This window comes from Haliotis asinina, chromosome 5 (assembly GCF_037392515.1).
Source record: "Haliotis asinina isolate JCU_RB_2024 chromosome 5, JCU_Hal_asi_v2, whole genome shotgun sequence".
Taxonomy (NCBI): domain Eukaryota; kingdom Metazoa; phylum Mollusca; class Gastropoda; order Lepetellida; family Haliotidae; genus Haliotis; species Haliotis asinina.
The window spans coordinates 36,135,897-36,159,780 of NC_090284.1; the positions used below are offsets into that span (position 1 = coordinate 36,135,897).

General features: G+C 41.7%; 1 protein-coding gene across 1 annotated transcript; it reads left to right on the forward strand.

Annotated features, from left to right (window-relative positions):
• Nucleotides 1–237: 237 nt before the first annotated feature.
• LOC137284235 (uncharacterized) lies at nt 238–22,611 on the forward strand. The gene is made up of 3 exons (XM_067815968.1): nt 238–530; nt 18,726–18,878; nt 19,452–22,611. The coding sequence occupies exons 1-3, from the start codon at nt 458–460 to the stop codon at nt 19,667–19,669; spliced, it is 444 nt and encodes a 147-aa protein (XP_067672069.1). The 5' UTR covers nt 238–457; the 3' UTR covers nt 19,670–22,611.
• Nucleotides 22,612–23,884: the final 1,273 nt, after the last annotated feature.

The following is a 23,884-nucleotide window of genomic DNA, read 5'->3' on the forward strand; positions in this document are numbered from 1 at the left end:
CCCGAGTGACAATTAAATATTGGTCCGCTGTGTCCGTGCCCCAGATGACCGCTGGCTGATATATCTCTTCTCGTGCCAATACCATTAGGCTGTTTCACCAGTCTCCAGTAGTTGTTGGGTCTCTCTGCTTATTACGTTCTGCAGAGCCGCTAACGCTCGATATCAGCCGAGTCTCTCATGTTGCTAGTAGCGGGCCGCCATTGGAGGTAGTTGGACTCTTGTGGTTGTGGAGAGCGTGAGCGTGCGAGGAGCGAGCGGATCGCGCAGTGTCAGCGCCGGAGGACATACTCGCATGTTGTGGCCGCGTGTGAGACAGACGGTGGTTGTTTCCAGTGTGTATCTGCAATTCTCTGCGTGGATCGCGCTATGATGTGTTTGCAATCAAGCGTTCCAGCTGCCGAGATCACTAATTAGATGCCCGGATGTGTACTACTTTGACATTTCTGTAGGAGCGAAAATGGAGTCAGCGAAGAAATGGCTTACCTCGACGTGTGTGCTAGTTCTAGCGGTATGCCTGTTTATTCAGAAAGGTAAGAATCAGTACTTAATCATCACCATCAGTTTGATATATATGGCCACGTTTTATTCACATACATGTCGCCTCATTCCAAGGGCGTTCATGTGCCGATATTAATGTCTTTTAAACGCCCCGAAAGACAATGTTTTTAACGTTACGCTTTTTTAAAGTCGTCATTTTCACCCTGTCATCTGGTTTAGCATGTCTTTCGTCCAAATCCAGCTCTTCTTGTCTGGTGTCTACACTCCGATCTAACCAAGGTGTTTCATGAAGTATATTGACCGGTTACCATTGGACTGAGTTCAATCGGCAGACGATATTAATGCTGTTCTCCCTGTCGCGGAGGTCAGATTTAATTTGGTTTTAGTGGTTGGGGACCCCAGCAGTATTGTCCAAAGGATCGGAACGAAGGTCAAGGAAGGTCTGTCGAACGAAGTGTTTTGCAGAAGAAGAAAAAATACCATGACAGCGTCCGTGCCACGTGAAGTCGGAGTCGGAAGGGTTGTGTCGGTCATGTCCCCTTGACTCAAGTCCTGTAGGTTATTGGAAGGGGAATGCGATCTTAGGCTACACAGACTGCAAATAGGTTCACTTTAATTAACTGATAGCAACGCATCGCGTTACAAGGGTTCTAGTACCTGCGCCGCTGACGTAATTCGAGGAATTTTCAGGAGGAGACAGGCGCGTCTCCTGGATTCATCGTTAATTTGGTTTTAACTGATGAAGAACATAGAACTACATGTGTGATGCTAAAATAACACATGAAACACCACGAGATTCCCTGCTACTGTGGTCAGCGAGACTTTAAGAAAATCAATTCTTATTTCCTTTAACAGTGTCAAGCGGCGGCGGTGTGCATCACTAGGTTATTGACTTTGCCACAGTCGGAATTTATGTCTGGGCTGATGGTGGTAAGCGTCGGCGTATTGTCATTAATGCATGTTAGAACCAATATATCCAGAGATGAGGTAGAAACTTTTGTGGCAAGATATTTAAAACCATATTAACGTTGGATCTGTTTGCAATCAGATGTAATGGTGAGTGTAACACCGCAGCCATTGACCCACACCGTCATTTCTTCTTCCTTCTTCCTCATTGGACTTAATTATACATGCGACGACTTGAATTACACAGAAATACAAACTTAAATGATGTATCTTGGAATATGCTGTTTATATATATTCATGGCGTGCTTTTGACTATTAAATAGCGTTGACATTATTGACTTTGATTTCAGACTTTGACGTTGGGATGTATCTGTGACACGGACGTTGATCTCAAACATTGTCATCACTCTTTGTCTTTATCGTCCAAAACTTGGTCCCACAGTAGATATCACCTGTGTGAGATCAGTGGCTATCCTCACGCGACATCTCCACTGTTGCTATAACTTACGATATCACACCTGAACCCTCATAGTGCTATTGCATCATCAGTTAATTACCTCACAGTGCTTTGACATCACTAAGAAAACAGCTAACAATGCTACGTCCTCCCAAAGTTGATGACATCACAATAATATGATGTCATAAGGTGATGACGTCACAATGCTATGGCAGTTTTGTGTTGAGATACTGATTCTTTTACTGGTATCTGATGAAGGATGATTTCCGATGATGAATAGAATCTTACCCACGTGTCTCTTGATACCAGTTACGTCAACATCAGTTTATTAAGGTAGACATACTGAAATTATAAAATCTGAATGAGATGTGACTGAATTCATGGGAAATACATATGAATTAATTCAACTGGTGATAACAATAGGAATGTTTTTCCCAATACAGAAACTGCTGTGACATAAAGCTGTAACCGACATGCTGCAAGTGGGTGTGGTGTGAGTAATGTCTTGATTTATCTTTGCCTTTATTTTGGGAGTCGTGTGGTTCATCTGGTCCCAATCAGCAGAGGCCTGAAGTAACGCGATATGATGCAGGATACTGTCAATGAGCGCGGTGTATACACAGGTCGCCATCCAGCGAGTGATTCACCCACGGGGCTCCTCATATAAACAGGTCCCATCGTAGAGCACTTTGCCTCTCTCTCTCTCCTTCCCCTGTCTGAAATTCCTCGCTGTCGCCTAGCTGGTGTAGCCATCCATTTGGTGGCATGAGTTCTGGGAGGGTCATACTCACATCAGATAGTGAGTCATCGACCCAAACTCACCAGTGAGCACCATCCCTCCAGTTGATTGAATCACTGGACGCATGTTCCATTGTAATGTATTTTGATATGTGGAAGAAGTATCTCTGAGATCGTTCAAGGACCCCAATGCCATATGTCTGATTATCATACATTAAGAAATTGTGTTGTTTCATTAACTATTCTATGCTTGCTTTCATTCCCACAACTATCACTCACAAATACATACATGACACCTTTAACCTTAACATGCTAAAGAATTATGAAACGGTTCGATGTCATATTAGCCCTCCATTGAGGTGTCGTTGAGCCTAGTAGGCTCGTAAACCACAACACGCAGCCTAATGTTGATGCTTTACAAAACGTTCATATCACTAGCCAAACAAATGCCACATCGATTTGTTACGTGGGATTTTCAGACAGAAGCATCATAGCTGAACGACTGTGAAAACGTTACCAATGTTGTGCTAAATCGCGTTTAATTTGACGTTTATTGGGAAAATTTGCTCCACACCCGATGCTAAGTAAAGCATAGAAAACTACACTTCCGGGAAGTATTTCGACGATGAAGAGTTAACGACGAGCACGATGTACGAGTAACACCCATATGGCACATGGCCTTGTGATACAGACACCGCTGTGTGATGCTGCTGTAGAGTCGAATGACATTGCAGTCAGATTAGTTGCCGATGGTATCTGAAGACATTACTTCTTTTTAGAAGCTGTAAACAAACCGTAGCTTATTGTACTGGGTTAGGTATTTCCACTCCGACGTTGCGTCTGTTCGCCATCGCTCATACTGGGGCGTCATTCCTCGACGCCATGTCTTACATAAGTCACACAAATCGTATGGCTTTTGGGGAATAGAATGCACTGGTAATAACCTCGTAGGCATTTGGCAATGCTTCGATTCCCTTCGAGAAATTGATGAGTACACAGGAATGCCCCGAATACCCGGCACGCCTGTAGGGGCTGTATGTGTGTTGGTACGGATATCCTTGATCCAGACGATGACTTTCAAACTGAAAATGTCAGATTAACGCATCCTTCGTAACAAGTAACAGCACTTTGTATATATCAAGATGTTTCTAACTGAAGACCGACTTTCATGGGATCTGTATCATTCATCTCTTTATTGTACCTCGAATATATCCAATTGTATACTATTATTATACATGTACTCAAAATCTCGAAACGCCATCCATTTCAACGTCTCTCTATCGTCCCCGTTACAACGAGGTAAAGAGTACCAAAAAGATCTACCAAAACGTTATAACGGTGTTGGTTGTTACGTTAAATACACGGCTCTGGAATCTGGTGAATGAGTGAGAAATTTGGCAATCAGCAATAATAATACTCTGTCAAAGCTCTGTAAGCAACCAAATCAAGACCAGACGAGAAAGTGGGTGATAGCTGCAGCCAGACTCAATCTACCTAAACATCCAGTCGAACATACACGCCTTGTACGAAGAGAGCATGGAGTAGATGGCCAGGACAGGGTGTTCCCCAAATCCTTACTATGGTCGCATTCTAGCAGACTAGCTTCTGATATACACAGTGCCACTCGGACATATGTTCCCAATGGCAAGATCGTTGCTATCCATGCGATGTTAGCTAGACGAAGCCATTGCATGAATACGTGTATGTCAGTGGGTTGAACTGAGGGTGGAGTTTTAAACGGAATCATTTCGTTGTTATTAACTTGAAAGCCATTGTTATACTGATTGACATGTTGTTGACCGGGGCAATGATAAGAGAGTTTCATCAAACATTACACATAATGTTGTGTAATTGTGTACAGGGTCTGACCGTTTATCGAATCGAGGAAGTGACTTAATTATTCGTGAGTTGAAAAACAGCTACAGACCAAATGTTACCACTCTGTGATCTCTAACGGATTGGCCAATATGGCTGTTGACATTTCACACTCCGCTTGGATGAGTTCATGTAAAGAGGCGACAGATAACAGCTGATGTCATGATATTCGAACAATGTAATTCAAGTGTCCTAATATGGTCATATATATCAGATTTAAAATTTCGTTTTCATTGTTTATAATCTCTTGTAACGGGATAGAGACATATTTAAAAATAGCTGCGTATAGTTCACGAATAAACAGGATGTAGATTACAAACAGACATAAGGTGTTTAAATGTGGTTATCTACGAGGGGGTGTGAGCGGAGGCAGTAATGGGTCTATGGGCACTGAGACAGCGCAAACCACATCTCCCCCGACAAGTACACACGTGTTTTACCAAGATCCACAGACCCAGTGGTACCCTAGAGAGGTGGGATACGGCCATGAACACCTGCTGTGAGTGGAAACCCAACGCATGTTGCTAACTAATCATACTTTTACTTGCAACGTTTTCGATTTGAAGTGCCCAGCAGAGAATCTTAACTTCGGCCATATTTTACTCTTCTGTTTGGTCGATTCCCCTATTTTTAGCATCAGCTGATTTTACAGTAACCAGGGAAGTCAATTTTCCTTTCTATCGATCTGATCCCTCTATGGGAGACTCTCTGCATGGGGCTCAATATATATTGAACTTCTTAGCATAAGTAAATATTGCCCTGTCGACCTCGCTTTCAACATGACTGTTTATTTGAAGTCTTATTCGATAATTTGATCAGTTTATGAAAATATTCTTCCTATTTATTTCTACGTGACCTGCAGTAGATCCAAGGTTTGTGACTACGCGCTCCATGGCCGCCCGCGGCTAGTTGTCTAGGAACTGGCATCACACGCTCTTCTGCACTTGATGGACCATCGGTGCTCCATGGATGGAAGAAGTGGATGTTGACATGGCTCGTTGATGAGGACAAAAGAAAGTTCTTCGTGGATTATATACCACACTTAACTAAGTCTGTCATAACGGGATCGACTTTAAGACCTGATTGCGTGTTTGCTATCAAGGGCAATATTGCACCACGTCAATAATGCGATAGAAACTGTCTACACCATGAGGCAATTTCAATCCATCTGTTTGTTTGAGATGATGCTATCTTTCTAGTCTTCAGTAATGATATGCTGAATGAGCGTGTGTCTTCATCCCGTGGATTGCTTGTGACAAATGGTCACCAAGGACGGTTCCCTCGCTGGACATACTTAATGCTGTTATAGCGTATTGCTGACTGATTAATTAAGCACCAATCAGCTTATATGTTTGTCTGAGAGATGACGGAGTTTTGTTGTTAAAGGTTGCATGAAACGACTTGAGAAAACAACGTGATGGCTTCTGCTAGTATATCTGACTGGTTACACTGTGGTGTGTCTAAAACCTGATCTTGACATTTCAGTCCGGCTATAAATATGGCATTTCTACAGGTATCGTTCTGACTTTCATGTAGAACTAGTATATGGTGCACCGTAAAATAGTTTGGGAACGTTCTGGTATTTTATAAAGCTACGACCTTTTACATATGCCAAATATGTAGATGATCTTGATGTCAATTACTCGATTGTCTGGTGCAGACTCGATTGCAGATCGCTGTCATGCACATCGAGTATTGCTGAGTGTGGTAGGACACAAGATACTAACCTTCACTTTAACCCGTGTTTAAGTCCTACACTGTTTGTGTTCTCCCATGACCGACATGTCCAATGGGACTGAAACATATGAGGATTTTGAAGATTTATAAGGATTTTGCCTGGTACTCCGCCATTTCCAAGAGAATGATAACTAAAAATTAATATTTCAAACACAGTATGTGTTATGCACAATAACATGATACTGTTTCGATCTTCAAGTAAATATTTGACGAAGCTAGGATTTTTACCTTCGCATGACCCTTTTTTTCCATAGAAAGCGTTGATGCATATTTCACGCCTCCCCTGAACCTCCTGAAAATGTATGATCTGTGTTGGATACACTGTTTTGATCTATCAGAACCATTGTCTGTCCCCGTAGGACTTGACACATGGCCGCAGGTATATGTTCTTTCAAGTAGCGTCCATTGATATAGCAACGTCCTATAGAACGGTCACGTTGTCAGTAGCTGAAAGGTGTTCCGGAGGGATTACTTAATATCCAGACTAGACTGCGTGTCGTTAAGAAGTGTTTCAGCAGAGGTATCTATGCTTGTTTCCAGTGGAACCATGACAAGCAGATTCATTACGCAACTGTAGATCGGTTTGGTTTGTATCCCGTACTAACATGTTGGGAATGAGAACAACAAACTGCTACATCAGACTTTTAGAAAGGGGGTAATTTTAATGAATTTTTCAATCGGACACTTTTCCCCAGCCGTTTTCACACATAGAGACAAATTCCATTACATGCACGTCGTATGTAAAATATGTCTTTCTATAAAAATGTTAATAATTTTCATGCCAAAGTTGTTCGAGAATCAAAACGTTACAGAAACCAGTTGTACTGAAAGGACCTACAAAGCCTTTTTCTCTTTGAAAGCTATTAACACCAAACACAAACACCGCCTTCTCAATCGACATAGCGTAGTCTTCCCAGGGCAATCGTTTTCCAACAATCACTCGGCGTGTAAGGAAGAACACTGACAACTGTGTATATAGTTGGCAAACATTTTTCTTCAGACAGATATGTTCTCTCACTTCATGTTTTCTGAGCAATTATGCCGCTGGCTACCCATCTAAACAAACTGTCTTCTTAAGCCCAATTTGCCATTTTTGCATGTGTCGTAATGTTTGATTTTACTTCTGTAAACTACTTGATGTCTTTCACCTAAAGAAAAAGACAGGTTGTTTTTTTAAGACGGTATCGACATCGTATGAGATGATGCTGTAATATATTCCATGAAAGACGTTGTTTGCTTGTTTATCGTTCAGGTATGGCGTCTCGAATCAGTGAAGACGCAAAAGTTATTTTTGTCAGGTAATTTGGTTTCCGCACATTAAATGTCGACAAGTCTGTGAACGATATCAGAGTCCAGATGAGATTTGTAGCAAAGTCAATCTCAGTGCGTGCGTTGCCTTTGATGAAATAATCCATCCTCATCACACAATTAAGTCTATGTATATTATGCCACACTTATAACTGCAGTTCAAAGGAGCATTGAAGTTGTTTACCTTAAATGATATCTTTGACACGAATCATAACATTTCTTGTAAAAAGGACAGTGAGTTATTGTTAGGTAGGCAATGCTTCCTTGGGTGTCCAACATTGTTCTCTCAGAGCATGTGTTTGAATTCTGAAACAACCCCCGGAACATTTTAGTGAGTATAGTTTATGCCGCTTTTAGCAATATTCCAGCGATATTCCAGCAATATCACGACAGGGGACACCAGAAATGTGTTTCGCACATTGTACGCATGTGGGGAATCGAATCCAGGCCTTCGGCGTTTCAAGCGAACGCTTTGGCCTCTGGGCTACCCTAGGGCCTGAACCGTTGAAACGATCTGTCGTTATAAATCCATGCTAGTGGCTATATATACGAGTCATTGCTCATGACGTTGGATGGTGGCTGTTTCAGTTTAAACGTGTTACCAGCCACTCAGTTATCGACCTCCTAAGTTATTTGATAAACTTAGTGGGTATTGATGATTTTCTATTTACTAATGAGTGTCTTGAACATTACGTCATAACCTATCGATTGCTATACAATTCATCATACTAACATACTTATCATAATGACTAGTCTGAAACCAGATGGGGATTATTGGGGAGGGGGTTGGTTGGGGGTGGGATGTTGGAGTCGGATCCTAAAGATAACATTAACTGAAATATAATATAATATAAGAGGTCAAGCAGTATTTCGATTTGTCCCTTGATATCGAGTCACAGAGTCGTTTAAGATGATTTCTGATAAAATAGTTGCATAGCGTCCGTGACTACCGTGACTGCCATGACAAACTGCTTAACATCATTATCTACATATAATGGGGATCATAATATTATTTCCTTTGATATGTAACTCAATAACATGACGTCGGTACAGGAGAATTATGTCTACTGGGGTCAAGCAGTTGCAGCGTTTAAAACGGTAATCAGGCCGAGGAAACGAGATTTCAGTTTAGGGTATTGAAGCAAGTATTAAGCTCTGGCATTGTTCCTAATAATAAGGTACTCGGCAATGATTTAGCTTCATTAACATGGCCCTGTGCTGCCAATGCTCAGTGGCGGAGTATTGAATGCCTCCATGATTATACACGGCTGTTATTCTTGGATGTAAAATCCGTGTTATAGATATGCGTGCTGTGTTTAATTGTTTAGCACTAATCCACACAACGAATGCTGATAGCCTAACACTATTATGCTTATCGACGGATTAGCAAGCTTGCATCTTGCATATTTATCTCCACTGTGGGTATACAAGCTGCAGGTTTGACTCATTATGACCGAATAAAACCGCACCCAATCTCCATTTCGGAATATTAGGGCGGTGGGGTAGCTCAGAGGTAAGCGTTCGCTCGTCACCCGGGTTCGATTCCTCACGTGGGTACAATGTGTGAAGCCCATTTGTGGGGTCCCCCGCCGTTATATCGCTGGAATATTGCTAAATGTGGTGTAAAACAAACTCGCTCGCTCGGAGTATTAAATCCCAGTTTCAAGAATGGCTGTATGACACCGCTTGTTCAATGAAGGCGAGTGTGTAAAATGTCATGGATACATCACATATGTCTTCGTTTTTCAATGTAGGGCTCCAAGAAACTTGGGGTCAAACGATTGCGTTCATCCACCAGCATTGTTGTATCTTCATCCGATTCCGCTGTGCTAAAGAACACCGATCACCACATTTTTGAGTCTAGGCAAGATAAAGGTGCATAATAATACTAACATTACAATAATGTAATCAAATGACGCCTTGACCTGTTCAGGTGGTCGTTGATGTGCATAAATAAACACTCTAAACCTAATGTGATGAAAAAACTATTAGTAACGATAGGATATGACATTATATCTTGTAAAGCATTTTCGTCGATTGCATCTTCATTGGAACCTCGTTAATCGAACACGATATATCATTTATGAGATGAAGACGACTGAACGATCTCTGCGGTCCAGTGTCGACGCTTCGCATATATCGAACTACGGATATTCGTAATATTTCAGTGTACGACATTCGATCTAACCAGTCGTCAATTTACGTTTTTTTTAAAATGTTTCGTACTTAATTGTGCACAGCAACATATGATAGAAATACCCAGGGATGTGCTAAGTAATAACGAAACATCCAGCAAGCTACCATTAAAACCTTTGTCCTGATCTGCACTCTGGCCCAAATCCTGGCACATCACATTATGGCGCAAAACGACGCCTCGCTGGACTTTCCTTTCCTTGCAATTCAGCAGGTGTCAAATGCTGACGCACACAGCCAATCTACACAGAAACATCATTAACGGTAACTGAAGAAAACACTGTTTAATTTCGGTTGAAATGCTTAATAATTAAGTCCCAACGGGTACGCGAATCAGTGAGTGATTATCGAAGTTGTATACATCTTTCTATCGACTCCACCTGCAGCCGCGGCTACTGCTGGATGTAAAACCTCCACCGGGTTGATTGAAATATTTACGTTGAAAGAGCACGGGGACGCGGGATGAGGAAGATTCAATAGCACCTGGCACGTAACGCACTCACCTGGCCCTGTCTCTAACATGGGCGGTGAAGGGTCTGTAGAGAAAGATGGAACCAAAATCCAGCAACAGGCCTTTGAGTGACACTCTACAAGACGATGTAGGTAATAACTGGAATGTCATGGGCGAAAAAGTTTCAATGTTGTGAAAAAGCAAGTTGTTAGCCGTGCATTACTTGGCATTGCCTGGTCGATGAACATAGTTGATAGTGACATCTCAAGGACACAGCAGTTGGCAGACTGTGCACAGTTACATGACGAGCATTGACGTTGGCATTGACCTTTAGCTTGATCAGTAAAGCATATGGTTTTTTAGTGTAATTCAATTTCAACATGCGATTAAATCAATACAGAAGTATGTGCGTTGATATTTTTGTTTCGTTTCCCCTTTTTCTGTTTTCATCATTATTCTTATTAGATCTCTACTATGGTCATAAGTATGAATGAACAGATTGCCCGTCAAGATGTACATGTACAGCGATCGGTACACAGGGAGAGAAGCTATGTATTATGAAAATTCTCCACGTTTTTCGTAGATTCGAACCGAAGTGTTTCTTCATTGCACTGCTACATGAACAGATCGATCTGTTGGCGTTACCAGTTTCTCATTATCTCACCGTCGCTGTTCACTTGTATTATACATAGTTCACTGATGTATGTACTTATAAGGTTTCCAAGTGGGGATAAATCATTTACTGCCTACTTGACACAGTTACTCAATCAATCTGGCTTCGACCTGGTATGTGTGAGAGACATAACCTGTTTCGTTTGGTTTGATCTGCCGTCGTTTAGAGTCCCTGGTCTGTTAGCGTATTTCTGTTTGTGCCCTCGTCTGTTGGATTGCGACGTCTATTGGTTTACCAGTGTGAATTGGAGGTGCGACGCCTGTTGGTGCACTAGCGTCATTTGGAGATGTAATGCCTATTGGTGTACCGGCGTCTGTTGACAGTTCGGTGTTCTTCGGCGTCTGTTGCTACTAGGGCGTCTGTTAGCTAGTCGTCTATTGGAGGTTCGGCGGCTATTGGGCATTCGCACTAGAAATACTGGTCTTGTGGAACTTACTCCTCGTTATCACTATCATTGGATGACCACATTTCCATATATCGTGAACTAAATTAGTTTTCTCTATGAGTCTATGTAAATCTGTTGTAACGCCTTTAGTTTCTGCAGCTAACACTGCAAGTGGAAAACACGTCCGTTGCTTCACAGGTGTAATCACGAGTCACGCAGATGGTCAGCATTGTGCAACGATGAATGTTTGACTTAGGCATCTATGAATGTTACTACACTTGGTGATGAAAACACTGTCGGGAGCTCACGTATTCATGTTTCACTTGATATGAGAGGATGGACATTGCGTCTCCAAAGTAGACTGGCGTTGAATGTACACGGCAGACTAACATTGAGTCATGCACATGCAATAACAATGGATTCGAATTGAATCAACGCAGTTGATATACATGTATGGATTGCTACACAATGGACTGGCGTTAAAAAGAATCCCTCACAATGGATTGACACTGGATCTTCTCAGCTTACAGACAAAGAATCCGATACTTCATATTGACGTTCATACCTGTACAGGGACTTGAAATTGAATACTCACCATTGAATGGCATGGAATCTCAATTAAATTGCCCCAACACGCACGCACGCAAGCACGCACACACACATTCTCTGTCTCTCATTCGTACAGTCACATATACGTACACACAGAAACATGTGCATACACACCCACTCACTGTTGTTGCTCTCACATATATATAATGCAATCAGAAACACTTAGGCATGCATACATGCACGTGCTCTCCTTGCCTGTCGTTTCTCCCCCACCCCACATATAATCACTCGTACATGCACACGAAGGCACGCAAGCATTCCCAAACGTGTTCTGCGTGTGTCTTTCACCCACACGCTCACACATCCAATCACTATTACGTACACACGAAGGAACACACACATGCATATGCTAACGTGTTCTCTGTGTGTCACTTCTCTTTCTTGCTCTCTCCCACCTTCCACACAAACACACACACACACATACACACACGCACACACACATACACAGAGAGAGAGAGAGAGATGCATGGGACATAACAGTCATATCAGCTGGCACCACGCAGATTGGATTGCACACATCTGTCACTGTTGCCTGGTTCAACGTGGGTGCGTAATGATCTCTGTTGTATTGATGGGGCTGTGCTAATTCTATCACACAAAAATACTCAGGATTTTTCATAAATGATCAATCCTTAAACCAAGTTGTACATGCACCCCATTTACGTCCAAATATTGACACTATCTGTTGAGGATAACATCCGGTGCACGCTTAATTCAAACCCGCCCCGCTCGCCCTACCGACTCGGTTTTTTTCGGTTTGGTAATGATTTTGGATACTGAGGGTCACTCATGCATGTTATAATGTAAAGTGTCGGCCGTGGAGATATCAATAAAGCCCCGGATGTCTGCATTGATTGCTCACTTCGACACTACCTCAAAGCCCCCGCTCCTGTTTTAACAGTTATAAGTGTGAGTGGTTGGTACTTACAAAACAGTCTGTTCTCTTTAATAAAACTGACTTGCATATCATTCGTTTAAAGACACGGTTTTCCACGTTCCTCAGAAAGCAAACGTGATCTCTAGCGGCTGATATGTCTTCTGTCGAGTGGGTCGTAAGACTAGAAAGGAAAATGGGGAATACGGCATAAAGCGATTAAATGTAAGAGTACGTTTTAAACAGCTGCAGCAATTACTATAGCACACACAGTACTGTTGTAGACAGTGCTTCGTAGACGGGCAACCATTAGGAATCTTTCTGGCAGAGTCAATGGGTCATTGGAAAACATGCTTAATGGGCAGTGTCACTGGGCAACTGATGATTGAAGTCGTCACGTGATGGTTGCACCACTGTGGAGTTGAAGTTGGCAATCACGTGGCCGACTGTGTCGGGGTTTAGATCAAGGGATGTATCATTCAAACTGGTCGGCTGTTCGAAGGGGAGCAGACGATCAATCAGATCCGTCCCATGATGCAGTAGGGTGTTCATCAGCTTCCCGGCATACCGAGAGTCCCGTGTTGACTATTGTCAACAGGAACTGTATGCAAGTAGCCTTCTCTATGAGAAACCGTAAAGAACCACAGTGACAATGAACGATGATTTCTGCTTCAGAATTAATATGCTTGACCTTCTTTCTGTGAACATGTAATGAAATCAACGTCATTGTAATACACGTACAAAGCAAATTATATCGTTATACAGTCCCAAGTCTCAAGATTAACCGTGCGTTTCCTTACACTAGCCGTACCAATTCATTATTCAGATCAACATCAACATCGTCACGAAACAACAATATCAAAAGTGTCTTATTTTCCTTGTTTTTCCCTTGTTAATCACGGTCATATGTATACTACATGTGTGACACACAGGTGCTCAATTTCGTTGTCAAATCCTCACTGTTGGACTGTATGTTGTCTCATCCTGACCGTTGGACTGTGTGTTGTTGTCTCATCCTGACTATTGGACTGTATATTGTTGTCTCATCCTGACCGTTGGACTGTATATTGTTGTCTCATCCTGACTATTGGACTGTATATTGTTGTCTCGTCCTGACTATTGGACGGTATATTGTTGTCTCGTCCTGACTATTGGACTGTATTTTGTTGTCTCATCCTGACTATTGGACGGTATATTGTTGTCTCGTCCTGACTATTGGACTGTATATTGTTGTCTTGTCATAACTCGTTGACAGTTTATTGTTATCCCATCACGACCATTGAACTGTATATTGTTATCCTACCACGAGTATTAGACTGCATATATATTGTCTCATTCTGACTATTGGATTGTATATTGTTGTCTCATCTGACTATTGGATTATATGTTGTCCCATCACAACTACTGGACGATATATTGGTGTCCCATTCCGGCTATTGGAACGCATTGTCTCCTGGCTAGCAGACTGTGTACTATTATCAGGATGAATGAACACTGAGATGCAGGGACAAAACGATCTTTTTGTTATGTAGTGCAGGGCCGAACCTCGGTCAATGTTGAGGAATCATATGTGCTTTCCGAACTCAGGACAATCCTTTGGGTAATCACTCCTAGGAAGATGGTGCACAGACACATGAGACCAAACGGCTGGGTCTCCAGCACATGTACTTCACGTTTATTACTCCGCGTGTGTGATTCTCTCTGGCATATGGATTAACTGTCTCTGGAACAGAAGCTGAAATTCCGCATCTATACCACACAGAAGTGGCCTCACTGCATATTCCCCTGGTGCTTCTTGGCTCTCATCAACACCGTGCTGATCCTGTTTCATCTGGCAAAGATGAATGTATTTGTTTACAAATCACTCCCAATCTAATTATCCCCTTGTTTGCTATTGCAACAACCCAAAGCCACTACCCACAGTCTGATTGAGTGGACTCAGCCTTGGAGTTTAGACTTATCCGCGAACATGAGCATGTCGAGGGCGTTTATGGACATGTGTAATACACTAGCAGCGTCAGTTCCTATATCCTCCTACTCCTTCCTGCTTTATCCTCTCGTGGCAGATGCTGATGAATTTCATGGCAAATTTATCAATATTTACATGTCTTTACTTTCATCGTCTGGTTGCCTGGATTTATTCTATCAACACTCAAAGTTATGAAAAAATGTTTTGTGAGAAAGGTTTAACCCAATTCATTTGCATAATACACAGTGTTGGTGCATCTAGAAGCGCGTCACCATCGCCGGATGGAGGGGATAGGGAAGAAAGCAGGGCCATGGATGAATAGGGGTGGCAAGAGGGGTTGGACTGAGTCAGAAGGTTGAGTTTGGGTGACAAGCGGTTTTAGTGGGAATGACGGGTTGGGGGAGGGGCGAGGTCGGAATGGAAATGTAGGGATGGCTGACGGTGGTGGAGGGGATTGTGATAGGGGGCAAGGAGGTACAGAGCATGGAGAGATGAAAGGCAGAGACTAATCAATATGTTCTGCCGACTACAGGGAATTTATTCATGGCGGTTATGAATACAAGAAAGCTCAACAAGAACATGTTTACGATTTAACTCCACAGTTCTCCAGAGAACGTCAAGTCAGACATAAATCAGGTTGTGAATGCGGTTTGAATGTATATGATATTCAAATTGTATACAGCGATGTGCTCAGGGAAGCCCTATTCGGTGAAAGCTTTGTGGAGTCCTTAGCGAGATGAGATATTGATGCCGAGTCATACTATAGCCCTTTTCATGTTACTTGATCCCCGCAAAGTCTGAGGAACTGGCAGCACCGTGTCAGTCTGCCCCGAACGACGAGCATTCTGAGGTTTTCGTATACAGGATATCGTTTATATGCATTACAGACCAGGTTGTCTCTTTAGTGTCACAGATCAAGCTGGGATTGAACTGTGTTGAACGTCATTATGTGTTTGGCCCCGGCGGTTAAACGTAACGCTGAAATAACTCCCGACGTGACCGATAAGGCGGAGTTTAGGTTTTCAACCCAGGTTTTCAGTATTCGAACCCAGACTAACGCCTCATAACACGTCGGTCTAGGATGCAACTCTTCATATAGGGACAGTTTACACCATTCATTTCCTTTCATTTATATGCATCAGCTCCCTCCAAATAATGTTAGTTTTTTCCCCTTTTCATTAGAGTATCATTCTATTACACATAGTATTAGACTCCGCCCGTCCGTCCGCCCGAATTGGAATATCTTAAGAACCGTTGACAAGATTCTTTTCCTATTTAGTACCTAGGTTCCTCACGGTATAAGAAAGGTTCCAGTCAGGTTTGTTAAACTTGACCTTCATGTCAAGGTCACAAGGGAGCTTTCAGGTTTTACCTATGTCAGCAAGATATTCCAAGAACCATTCACTGGAAATTATTCAGCTCCAAGGTTTATCAAGGTCACGGCGTAACTTCAAATATTTCTGCATATAAAACTGCATGTTAAGATTGTCAGCAAGATATCTCAAGAACGGGTTAATTTATTTTCTTAATAGGCTTTCAAGATTCCCCTTCTTTCTTTATTGCCGTTTTTGCGCATTTCATACACTAAACATTCAGCTCAAGGTCAGGAGAGTCTTGAAAATATTTGTACGTTTGAACACTTGCAGAAAGTTATCAAGAGAAGTTGACTGGTCATGTTTTTGTTGACATTTAACTTCATCTTAAACTATGCTTTTATTACATTTTAAGGTTGATAATTTGCGGGGGATTATGTTACCTTAGTGACTATGCTTGTTTTCGTATAAGTCATTTCTTTTGCCTGCACTCATATGTACCAACAAAGTGGAAGATAGGTTTCACAATAGCTGCTGTAAAGGACCAACCGTGTCAACGTTACGTACATGGTTCCTGATCAGTCTCATCTGAAGTTTATGGATCCGTGACGTCACCCAGTGCGATTACATCAATAATGGACAATGGATTCCCACACTCTACTAATATGAGGAGTAAATATTTATGTAGGAATACCACAACGATTAAGTTACTGTTCAGCTGGTTGAAGTATCGAGGGAAAAGGTTTACATACTGCATGCAGCGACCATTCAGTGCTGGTATTTGAGGTGACAGCATAACTTCATTATCGTTTTAGGTGTGCTCTGCCGATAGGTTTGTAAATGTTTAAAACTTCCTTATGGCCATTTGTGTGTTTGGTGATGATGTGATGGGGCATTTGGGACCGATCACTCTATATTCAGGGTGAAGGATGAGGTGTTTGGAGGATATTAGAGACCGAGCGACTCAGTGTTATTTCTGTCCTTGCTGCCAATCAAGAACAGTCTTTCCATTCCAACCAAACACACCAGTTACAGTGTGTCACTATAGGGGTACATCCTGATTATTATTTTGCAGCAGATGTTTAACAATAATAAAAAAACGTAGTCATGTGTCTGTGTTTGAAACATATGTAGAAGGGCATGCTCGGTGGAACACCGAGTTTTGCATCATGAAGACGACAAAGGTTTTAGTTTGTAAGGATATAATTTCTTTCTTATTACTTGAAAAACGTGCAACTAGTATTCGAAATGTGTTACATTCGGTCATACAAAGTCATATGAGCCACCACCGTCTAAGAGCCTTCTTTAGACATACCTACTATACAGTAATATCTAGCGTGTTTGATCTTATGCATTTGCAGTTTTACTTTTCTGACATAAATACCTAAATTTCGAAAGCGACTAGTTTAATTTTTTTATCTTGGTTAACATGGCCATTTTGAAATCATGTATTCAGTTACTAGTTTGTCAAAACCTAAAGGAAAAGTGTCAGTATTAACCTCGACTCTACGTAGACTCCAAGTCATAGCAATACCGATCTTCTGCTTTGTTTCTGTTCAGCCAACGACGTGAGTATTATATTGGTTGTCTTGTACAGTTAAGCCTTTGTTATCCGGTATTATTATAAGAAATAGCATGTTTTCGCAGATGCCAACTGATATCGATCTAACGATTCCCTGCACACAGTCACGTCATAGGCGAAACACTGCTGTGCCCCTTACGCAATAAAACTCACCATTGAAATATTTGCCAACTCTTTTCATCTTGTCTTTCACAAACCCAAATCCATTATGCGCTGCGACTGTTTCATTGGAACTCAATACTGATGCTACTGAGGGCCAGGTATAACCACAAACTGATTGGATTGGGGCATTAACTTAATGAATGATATTGCGTGCCACCCCCTCAGTCTCCCCGTGACGTCACGACGCCAAAGTTCTTTTCATGTCCGTGCTTCTAGCCGGACCAAGCCGATCCGGACCTAGGCCCAATCGCTGAGAGGATATCTGCTGGACAGGGATCAATAGCAAGACGTGGATCTTCACACTGACCCAGTTTTCTCAAATGCCTGTTTAAGATAATGATTTATGGTGATTGCTTTATTCCGGTTGGCTCTAAATGTTAAGTCAACTCCGTTTCTTTTACCCTTTTGTCTTTGGTCTCAGATGGCAAGGCCTGCAATGCTCGTTTGTTTTAAGGTTGTTCTGGAAGGAAATGCTTTGTCTGGTGACGGTAAGGGATAAAAACTATGGGTCGTGACGCAGCTGAGTGTTCTGGCGGTTTACGTAAACGTAAGCATTTGCATGAACGTTGGTTGACATTGTCACCACATTGAAACAACGACAGAATCTGGTGCAAAGATACTGGCAATAATGTGTGTACACTCAAGTTCCAACAGAACTTACTCCTTGGGCAGATGCTTATGCGATGCATGTTCTCAAACGTTAAAATTCTCGACTCTTCACGACCTTGACAAAAGGAAAGAAGGTCATCGCTTAAAAAATTAAAGAGTCAGTATTACCCAATAGTTTTATGTTGAAAAGGATTGTATTCATTTGAACCAAATCCTCTCAGCCTAAATGTCAAACAGACTCAGGGGTTCCACCAGGCCGACCTAGCACACGTTGCGCGTGATAATCAAATGTGCACGTGTAGATGCACGAGATGTTGCCGAGATTAAGTGGAATTCACATTCTCAGCTGGGTGAGCACCACCTGACGATGTTTGTTTCTGTTGCAGGACTCGCCATCGAGTGTTTCATATGTAATTCCTATCTTCACGGCGATGATTGTCGGAACTTGCCGGAAGAGAAACAATATATGTACAAGCAGAGGTGTGATTTCCTTCAGGGTAACAAGACATACACATACTGCCGTAAAATGGTCCAAGAATGTAAGTAAACAGAATTATCTCCCTTTGCAAGGAAACCCTTTGCGAATCTAAGGAATCAAATCGATAATTTCCTTCAGACAGCGCTTGTTTAATCGCTTCTAAACAGCGTATATCTTGATGTCAATAACACTCGTTCTTAAGTTGACCGTCTGGTATATATTGTGTATTGTTGAAATACCCATTGTCGATGGACATCTAGGCAAATCTGATTCAAATTGAGTCTCGTGTAGATGTGGACAGCCATGCAACAAGATGAAATTAGGCATTAGAAATGGTTTCGTTTCTGGCAGGGATACTCTGCAACACTTGTCGAGTCTCCCTGCTTCATGTTAACAATACACCGATTATGTTACCTACCGATTATACCTACTTAATCCTGATCTTAATCCGACCGTTTCTTGTTCTTATTTCAGTGTAACAGTTTTATGTACAAGATACTAGTTAATGCTTTTCTAGATATTACGATTGCCGTTAGAAAACATTCATCATATTTATGTCCAGATGGGTTAAACAATCTTCAAATTCCGGTGACATGAAAGTTGTCTATACCAATGACGTATGATCTGTTTTCAGTTCCGGATGAAGTCCGCATTATACGTCAGTGTGGATCGATGGGTAAACCCGGGTGCATCGCCCGCAGTGGAACGAGAGGTGTTCGCTTCCGCTACTGTCACTGTGAAGACTCGCTTTGTAACAAGGGACCAGCTGTCTTACCTCATCTTTCCACGTATCTCACAACTGCCATAGCAACGTTTGTCATTCCTCGGATGTACCAGAAACTACGGGAATGAAGCAAACAATGACACGTCTGTTGACAAGGTCAAGATCTCTTGTAAGCAGCTACCATGGATGTAAACCGGAAGTCCATCATAGTAGGTGGACGCCATGCCGTATCCACTTATACCCAGATGCAATCATAGTAGATGTAGCCGATATGGGATTAACCCGCTTGGGGAACGCCACCAGATGGCGCTAGTGCATCTCATCACAGTGCTTCTTACAGGCTGCTGAAGCTGTTTCTTTCAAACACTTCATTATAACTCGAAAACTGATTACGTCACATACGGACACATTCCTAAGAGCGTATGACCGACTTATTTATAGACACCGTGTCAGAAGTTCTCCGTACTGATCGATTGATGCGTATTCACAACATATTGGTCTTAATATTCTAGCTAACATGACTGTCTTCGTTAGCTCAGAACCGAAGTTATGTAGCCAAGCTGTAACACTGTCTCCCAACACATTCGGTCAGTAAATTAAGAGAAATGTAATTTTATCGCAAAATCCCAGGTTACGTGAGCAAAAGGCCTCATTTGTTTTAGCGAATGAGTCGTCAGTAATTCGCATTAGTTTAGATTGCTTATCAAAGTCATGGTACCTATGTATTACATGTAACGGTACCAATTATGCATAAAGTATGGAAACGGGCGAAATTCAAGATGTTGTTATGAACTTGTTATTGTATCAAATATTTAGAAGTGTAAAGCTTGGAATTTCAATCGGAATGCAGATCTGAGCCAGGTGCAGCAGTATATCGAGGGCGGAACATGTGGGAATATACACTACTTTGTTGTTATAAACGTGATGAAATCCTGCTGCTGTAACGGCTAATCGTGTATAGGTTTAAGGCTCAGGGATAGGTGATATTTTTGGAAGCATGTCAATGCTGTCTTATATGTTCAAGTTCTGACACAAAGACGCAGTACATGCGTCTGCGAGCAACACTGTGATAAGCGATCATGGATTAGATTTGATTTGGATTGTTGATGTATTTGTACAGTAAAGTGGAGTATATTCTTAAAGTGAATAGATGAAGTTTGATGAATATTTCTATATGTTGTGACTATGATAATGTAGATAAAGGTTCCCGCTGCCAGAAGACATTCAGTCATTTCACATGATGGTCACCACAAATCAGGAGGGCATGGAGGTGAAACTGAACTAACTCCATGTGCAACCAGTACGCTGATGTAAGTTCCCTGATTAAAGAATTGCCATCAATTCAGCATGGGGTCAAGATACGCTGTCAGGCATCTGCAGTGGTTCGTGTGTGGAATATAACCAAAATATGAACCTCCAGCAACAGGAGAGCTCAGTAATTGGTGCAGGGAGAGCTGACTTCCATACTTGAATCTCTGGGGGCAGGTAAACTACACGTAGGGTTCAGGAGATCATTTCTCTTCTCATAGCTCATTAGTAATAACGCTCTGGGACAAAGGACTCTGGTTAAATTGATGCTGCTTTGCGCGTTTGTTGAGCTATGTTTTGCTTTATTGGCTGAGAACTAAGTCACTAATGACTTCTTGACTAGTACGTGTGTTTGCATCAATGATCTCGTAGAACATTTATGGCTATGGACATTCAAGATGCACAGATGTGTGGACGTGATCTTGCACATGGCCGTTGTGTGATGTAACGAATATATTGACAGACAGATCATCATCAGGCCCACTTATCATCTGTAATGGATATCGAATCAGCAGAATATCTTGGGGGAAATGATTGAACTTGATATCAATCGTGTTTAGTGCGACATCATTTGCCTGTGTTCCTATGTTGTGCTACTGATACAGCACGTTTATATTATGCCACGTCTACATTGTTGAACATTACGATCTGACGGCGACAATCAGCAACAAGCCTAGACTCAGTTTCTCACGGAGAAGGTCGTATAACACCATTTAGACAAGCTTGTATTCTTCACGCAACTGCCTCCATGATCTAAACCTAGATTCATCCTAATGAATGTTTCATGGATCCATTACTCTGCACGTGTTTGTAACACACTGATCAACTACGTGTTATTGACATGTATATATAACAACATAACCCATATGGTCACAGTTCCACCTGCACGTGAACAGTGATATCGACCTGAAATATGCATGTATCAAAAAGTGGTGACGTGCATTGTGTATATGATGTGCATAACACCGTGTCCACTCTTCCAAGAACTTGTGGTTGTAAATCCATCGACACTTAACACCAATGCTTCCATGGTTATTTGGAACCATTCAGTGTCCGAGTTCGAGTCTAGGAAGGATGTAGTACTCGCTAACCTGTGCCATCTTGTTAGAGATAGCTTATCCACAGTACAGGAAGATCTGCTTCCGAAATGGTTCCATGAAGAGCGTGGTTTCAGTTCATGGAAAGGATAGATGAATGAATACGTTTTGTAAAATGGATATCTTTCGTGAATGAGTTGTGTGTCCATTGTGGATATGCCGCTAGGAAGTGAGTGAAGGATATACAGTCAGTACTGGAACAAAGGATCTACCACTACGGACTGACCACTTGTAGGTTTCTTTTGACAAAGCTGACACACTGCTATTATACAAGCAGAGCAACGGCCGTGAGTCTGATATGAGGGTGTGTCTGAATCATGGATATGTTGCAATGTACATGTAAAGGATATACCACTGTTGACTGAGCAATGGATACGTTTGCGTGACTGCAGGATATGATGCTAAGGCCAAGATTGATGGTTCTTATGACATGTTAGATCCAGTGAGATGCTATCCAGGTAATATGTATTTGATCTCATTACGTTTGAAATACATGGTTGATATATCACCTATGAAAACGTTAAAACGGGAAATGGTTTGCGAAACTATCTGATAAGACTAAGAACGACGTTATTATTGGCAAAGGCTTCAAGAATGGAACGGGTCGTTTCTTGTAGGGGGTGTCTGCTAGCATGACAGGAAGCTATTACAGTCGTGTACCCGACTAGGGGAGCTGAACGTTTATTATGTGTAATGGGAATAAGACATTAATGATTCGGTATGGTTAGATCAAGTGTTTGCGAGACATGCAGTCTCCTTCACCACGTATGCATGACGTGACTGCATATAGAAACTCTGTAGGACTTAGCTTAAGATTTCTGATAATGATTGAGGCTTTGCGTTATAAGACATTGTTTAACGTATTTCAAATAGATGCCGATGTGTCCATTCTTTTCTTGTGATGACCATCACTCTGCCTGCAGTCATCAATCCTGTAATTTAGATGTAGGGTAACGGTAAACAAGTAATGAATTTTCTTCCTTATCTCCTTGATATTAGACATCGATATGCTTTTTAGGTCTTACGATCAATTATAACATTGCTTTCCTAAATTAATGCTGTTGATAGGAAATATTTTTGGATTCATATTTGTGTTATTTTTAAACAATATTCTTATTAGAGAATGATTAAATTAATCATTCTTGTTACTGAAGTATGTGTTTAATACTGAGATCAATAATCTTAAAAATAACAAGTATATGGATCCCTGAATATCGCTTGTGGGTACCTAGTCATGTAGTGTACAATGCACTTATGTGTACGCGTAGTATGTGTGTATTGGATGTTCTTCTCAGTCACTAGGTCCTACATGTAACGGTAAATTGTTGTAACTGAACTTACTGATATCACAGACGTAACAATGCTGCCTGGTTGTGACATGCATCACCATATCAGAAGATACCTTGTCCTACCACCTCACCCTGCCCCCAACCCCAACAATCGCACTCCCCTCCCAGACCTCCCCTCTTCCCCCTTTACTTATGAAGCAACACAATGTATTCACATAAAATACTCATCGGTACTGAATATGACTACACACGATATATACCGTCTATATATATATGATATATATATGATTCACAACCAGCAGATGTACAAATGATATATTTCTCTCCCGTTTATTGTCCTGCCTGTAAGAGTGTACATATTTTAGTTAATGGAGTTCATTTATAAAATATATATTCAAGTATCGATAAAATATATATTCCAGAATTCACCCCACTAAATATGGAGCTGAGAAGCGGGTCGTGCCAGACTCGTTCAAGCAGCTTGAGATATAGCTAATTTGCCCGTTTGTCCTAGTTAAGTCAAAACCTCCCACAGTGTGCTTGCTTATTACTGAAGCGCTAGCTCCTAAACCTACAGAGCGATTGTGCTCTACCTCCCTCCCATAACCCAATTAACGGTAAGCGCGCACGTGTTTCTATACGCTTTAGC

Coding starts and splice junctions, on each gene's coding strand:
- LOC137284235 (XM_067815968.1), top strand. CDS start 458: ATGGAGTCAGCGAAGAAATGGCTTACCTCGACGTGTGTGCTAGTTCTA. Junction 531..18,725: donor ATGCCTGTTTATTCAGAAAG/GTAAGAATCAGT, acceptor TTTCTGTTGCAG/GACTCGCCATCGAGTGTTTC. Junction 18,879..19,451: donor CCGTAAAATGGTCCAAGAAT/GTAAGTAAACAG, acceptor ATCTGTTTTCAG/TTCCGGATGAAGTCCGCATT.